Raw genomic sequence first — 6000 nt, 5'->3', positions numbered from 1 at the left:
AAACTCTTAAGTCAAACTCTTAACCTTCAAAATCCCTTAAAGGGGAATTGCTGTTTTTCATTTAGATCCGGCCGAGAGCCGCGTACTGTATATCCGTATAATGTGAGTCTACAGGGCAGTGGAATGCAGCCTCTAAATAACACATTATCTGCCGCAAAACTCGTTCATTTCACCAACATTTTGTTATAATACGCTAGTGCTATTCCCCTCTGAGTCTGGGGTTAGCTGTTATTAACATCCGGGGTCTGTAGGTTGACCTACTAACCTCTGACCTGGATGATGTCATCTCCGACGGCTGCACGGCTCATTCTGATAATAATCATTCCGCTTTGGCATTCAGGTCGATTTTTAGCCCAACTAGCTGGAGCTTTAGTAAATCCAGGTTGCGGAGAGGAAGCCTGTGGAAGCTGAACTTCGTCCAGCTGCTCATTTTGTTCTGACAAGTTGGAAACACGCAGAAACGAACCGTAGCATTAGCGGTAGCAACAAGCTGCGCCGCACTGCGGGCGGAGATGACATCATCCTAGTAGGTCAACCTACAGACCCCGGATGTTGATAACAGGTCACCCCGGACTCAGAGGGGAATAGCACTAGCGTATCATTGGTGAAATAAACAAGTTTCTCTGCTGATAATGTGTTATAGCCTAGGCTGCATTCCGCTGCCCTGTAGACTTGCATTATACGCGGCTCTCACACACATCCTTGAATCATATTTACCACTGTTGGAGCATTTCTTTTCTAAATTCGAAGAAGGAGACACCTAAACTTTGTATTTCGGTTCAGATAACTGCCTGCCGTTCGCTCATTAGAGCAGTGAAGTTCACATTTCCTCCATTGTGCTTTGACGGTTCCATCCAATTCTGTCAAGCAAAGAGCTCCACTGCGCTCTTCCAGGGTTTGGGAATGGATTAACAGAAAAGGGTTCTGCCACAATAGTGTGGCAAGCCGAGTGTTAGGGAGACCATGCATTAAATCCTGTGAGCACGTAAAGGGGCCAGGTTATGCTAGAGGAGAACTAGTTCCTGTTTAAAAAATGTAAAAACTGTGACACTGAAAGGTGAGGTGAAAAGATGGATGTCATAAAGAAGATTGGGGACACTATACTGTTTAAATATGGAGATAAAGGACTTATTTTGTCTGTTCTGGAGAACTTAAAGAGCAACAGGTGCTGCACAGAGCATTAGCCTATTATTAATAGTAGTAAATAAAAAGTGCAGGCAGCCTTGTGAATTCCACTGTCAGAAAGGAGTGGGACCAAAGGTTTAACCATCCATCAAAGCACTGAAAAATAAGCTGGTCCCCACTGTAATTGCTTCTTAGTTTTTTATACTGGTCTTTTTTCATCCCAACATGAAATGTATGTGATTTGTACAAGGTCAGATTGCAATTTGTTCATGGTAGTCTATGCACATATAATGTTATTTTATTTATTATTTTATAGCAGGGACTGTTTGTGTCTAAGAAATGTTTCCTTCAGCACAATAAAGTCACTCCCCTTCTTCTGCCACTGCTTTTTTCTCTCTCTCCTTATGCTCCATTATGGCTACACAATTAATCGCAATGTTATCAAAATTACAACATCCAGACTGCAGGAGCTGCAATGTCATAACATTGTTGTGCATTGTTTGTGCCACTGACAGACTGAAAACTTAAAGTGACATCTTTGGTACAATGCAAAAACACAAACATCACTATTCACTCATAATTGCAATGTATTACCATCGCCTTACCATATGTTTTTTGTTTGTTTTTTTCATATGGTGCACCCCCTGTTGTCAGACATCCACACCCACTTCACATCATGATTGTGTGCAATTGAGAATGGAGAGTGCACTTTTTTAATGATAAATATTAACACTGAGCCCATGGTGCCACTCAATACTCCTGTGCACTGAAACAAGGGAGGAGAGCAAAAATACAGGGGGCAACATTTCCTGCACACATGGACCCCATAATTTCTGGTAACGCCCCCTCCCGCGTGCTTTTTTCTTTAGGATGTCAGTTTGATGGGTAACAGAAGCAGCCTTTGTTGTCATCTTTATTTTTAGTATTTTAATTAACTCATTGAGCCACGATTGCCTTGGCCTCGCGCAGGCTTCTTCGTTGCAGCTCCACCACGTGCACGAGCAAACGCGCGCATGTCGGGAGCGCGCATGGAGGCGGTCCGGGGCTGCCTCGGTTTTTCTGTAATCGCTTTTCTGCTGCTACCTTCCAGTTAAATAGCAAGGACACGGGAGCGAGCAGACGGCCGTGTGTGAGGATATACTTTTCTCGGTACCTTGGGATTACGACGCGGAATCTGCAGCATCGACGGCCAGCCGCCAGGTAATGTCGACCCGCGCGTTCAGCCGCCCCTCGTACATACGAGAAAAGTAGGTAAATGTCCCGTGAAAAGTGTCGTTTTCCAGCGAAGAAGAAGGAGGAGGAGGAGGAGGAGGAAAAGAGAGAGAGAAGGGGGGGAGGTGGTGGACGTGTGGGACGAGCCTCCCTTTGTGCCGAGCCAGGGTCAGTGCTCTTCAACGGACAATGTGGACCACTCCACAACCGCCGAGGATCCGCACGTTTCCCCCCCGCCGCTCCGCCGGCCCTGCTCGGCTGACCGTCCTCCATCAGCCCCGCCGCCGTCGGCAGAAACGCCTTCTCCTCTGCGTATTTCCACTGAGTTTAAAACACAGAGGCCTGTAGCTGCTCTCCCCTTGTTTCTTTTTTTTTTTTTTTTTAAATACCCCACAGCGCTAATGCAACGTACCCTACTTCCCGCCTCCCCCTCCTCCTCCTCCTCACCCCCTCCTCCCGGCCTCGCAACGTTAGCTAGCTTCCAGTAATGTTTACGGTCTCTTTTGTAGGATGGCTCCGCTCCGGTTTTCCCGGTCGCCCCCCTATTGTGTGTTTTTCGTTGCCCACTAACGTGGAGCCACCGGGGCTGCTCTGTCCGGCTGCACGCCGACGTCTCAACTTGTCCCCGTTGTTGTTTCGGGGGGAGGACTATATAATGTCTCCTCGTCGACCCCGGCATCTCTAACGGCTATTGAACCGGGTACATGTCGGCCGGTGATGTCCCTATCATCACCGTGAAACGCCCCCCCCCCTCTCCTCACCCCACCCCCACGGGAAAGGCGAGCTGTCCGCCGCTCGCTCCACTTCATCGTTTTCATTAACTTGTTACCGACCACACGGCTCGTCTCCTCTCTGTTTCTCTGTTGCAAGTGAAACATCTTTATTTCTCTAGCCGTTCAGTCTTTGTCGAAGGTTTTAATGGAATTAATGTTTAACAAAAAAGAAAAAAAAACAACCGGGGCAGTGCTCGTCTTCACGGATGTGCTCCTCGTTTTTCAAGTATCTCGTTTGATCTGTAGTGGATTAAATGTGCTTAGGGCTGTTAACAGGCTTCATCTATCTGTTGGGTCACAACATTGACCCATAACCCTATTATCCCCTTTCTTTCCACATAAATGTGGAGGGGCGCGGGTGTATGGTACAGGTCAAACATGAGGTTTCCAGATGAAGGCCAAAGCCACTCATTTCAAGTCCTCCAAACAATTAGCCTGGATTGTACAGTCCTTAGTAGCTCATTAGGTGAACGGATTATTAAAACCTATTAAACAGGGGACCTATACATGTGTAATTCACAGGCTTTGACAAATGTCTTTTCATCAGCACATCCCTTCCAGTTATAACCATCACCATCATCATCATCATAATTATCATCCACATCCAGGTTTAGATTTATCAAACTAAACCCATCTCACCCTTCAAATCTTCTAGAGATGGCTCAGACGACCAGTGTGATCTTATTATACCCTCTGTTATTGCCCTCTGGTGTGGAAACCGTTCTTTGGTGTGCTTGCAGGTCATGGTATGACATTACTTTGACGTTCACTTTTTTTTTTCTCTTTTTTTTTTTCTCCCCCCTGGCAGGGCCCACGATGTCCAGCGAAGTACAGAGACCGGACGACAGCCCCAGCACCAGCGGGGGAAGCTCAGACATTGAACAAAGGGAATCGGTACCACCTGAGCAGGAGCGAGAGCAAGCACAGCCCAAAAAGAAAGAGACCAAGATTTCGAGTAAAACTGCTGCTAAACTTTCAACTAGTGCCAAGAGGTAAAAGAAAAAGACAACAACAGCAACAAACAAAAAAAAACACAAACCTGAAAGACAGAATCCTGAATCTGGCTCTGGAGCGCAGCATTTGCAGAGGGCTTGTTTGTTAAACTAAAAGGCCTCTCTCCTTGTGCCCCGGAGGTGTGAAGTTATATAAAAAGACTAGAGTCCCACACGCGTTGTCATTTCAAACATCCACACATTTCAACACGACACTAAACCTACAGGATAGGCGGTAACTCGCGCGCGGCCCCGGCACCAGAGTATCACCGCTGTCGTCTGAAAGAGATATTCCCATCCAGCCCTGTTTGTTTGAATGGATTTGCCTGGTGCTCTGCGGCGCTCTGCTCTCCTCCCTCCCACACCGCCATCACCACCACAACACTCACCTCCACCAGTCTCTGCACTTACTCCCAAAAAAAGACAGGCGATGACAGACTTATGCAACCGGTTGAGCAAAAGGGGGGTTGGCCGAGGCCGGCGAGTTCTTTTTTTAACGGCGACTGACTGATGCTACCAGCATCTCCTCTTTTTTGTGTGTCTGTGCTCGACTTGAAAGCAGGGTCTCTGAGAGTCCCTTCAGCACAGCGACTGTAACGTGGAGAGGCCTTCTCTTGTTTGAAGTGCTGTGTTTATGTGAAAGTGAGTTTAGCAGCAGCGTTTGCACTCGGATGCCCTTCACAGTCTGAGTCATCGTTCTGCACGGTTATCTGCTGCACATTATCAAAGCTGGCGTATTTATTGGTGTTGCTCTTAATTTTGTTTCAGCCAACACAAGACGAATGACAACAAAAACAACAATATGAGAACTTCCTGTGCGTCGCCTGCATTATATTCCGGGCTAAACTCGTGCACGACAAACTCCCAGCCCTGACATCCATTAGTAATCGGCGCTGTGTTGCACATGTACTGAAAGTTTTAAAGGGTTCAAGATGGATTAAAAGGAAAAATGAACCTCCTTACGCAGGCTGCATGTGCCACAGTGTTGCCTGTTCTTTGAGCTTTTGTCATCTGGAAGTGTTTCCCCCCCTTCCAAAGAAAGATTTTTAACCGTGTGATCTCTCTCTTCCAGGATTCAGAAGGAGCTCGCAGAAATAACACTAGACCCACCTCCAAACTGCAGGTAAGGAGATGTCTCCCTTTCAAAAGCATTTCTCTAATAACTCAGAAGCGTCCATGTACAGTACAGGCGCTCGGGCTGTAATGGATGCAGACAGAAGAAATGTGCTCCTTCACAAGGTTTCTTGTCTCTTTAAAAAAAAAAAAAAAAAAGAGGGGAAAAAAAGGAAGGCCGCTCTGTAATACACTCGCTTTTGTCTCTGGCTCCTGTAATGATGCTGTTTGGCTTTTTTTTTTTTGGTTTTGTTTGATGAGATGGTAATCTCAGGTGAATTAGAGCGAATGTAAACCCCCCCCTCCCTCCCCCTTGCTCTGGCGTGGCTGCGGCTGCACGATGTGTGCTTTTTAAGATTGCGCTGAAATGGTGGAAAACGAGCGCTAGTGTGACTTTAAAACCTGTTTCGATTCTCGTGTGGTGTCCCCCCCTCCTTCCCCTCCCCTCCCCACCATCCCCTTCGCTCCTCTCGCTCTGCTGGGGGATTTACCACAGACAATGGTTATTGTGTGCTACTGCCGTGGCTTACAGCCCTTTGAGGAAGAGATACGGTTGCGAGGCGAGTGGCAGACCACATGTGCATCAGTCTCTCTTGACGTGACACAAAAAAAAAAGAAAAAAAAAAGGCGTGCCTTTTTTGGGGATGTGGCGCAAGAGCCCGCCCGGCTTTTATTATTAACTTAAACAACACAAAGTGACACTGTTGTGGATTATGGCTCTTGTTTTGATTACGGCGCAGTAATTATTTACTTTCTGAATCAGCACTCTGGCGCAAAATGAAGAA

General features: G+C 46.9%; 1 protein-coding gene across 1 annotated transcript in view; it reads left to right on the top strand.

The window, feature by feature from the left end:
• Positions 1-2132: 2132 nt before the first annotated feature.
• The window catches only part of LOC146971569 (ubiquitin-conjugating enzyme E2 E2), a 34475-nt gene continuing 30607 nt past the window's right edge, over positions 2133-6000 (top strand). Inside the window, exons 1-3 of the mRNA XM_085803544.1 lie at positions 2133-2325; positions 3919-4102; positions 5175-5225. Coding sequence (XP_085659670.1) covers positions 3927-4102; positions 5175-5225 — 227 coding nt within the window. The 5' untranslated portion in view covers positions 2133-2325; positions 3919-3926. The remainder of the gene's footprint in view (positions 2326-3918; positions 4103-5174; positions 5226-6000) is intronic.

The sequence above is a fragment of the Trachurus japonicus genome, chromosome 16 (assembly GCF_045865225.1).
Source record: "Trachurus japonicus isolate A0001 chromosome 16, Traja_1.0".
NCBI lineage: Eukaryota > Metazoa > Chordata > Actinopteri > Carangiformes > Carangidae > Trachurus > Trachurus japonicus.
This window is presented reverse-complemented; position numbering and strand designations above follow the sequence as displayed.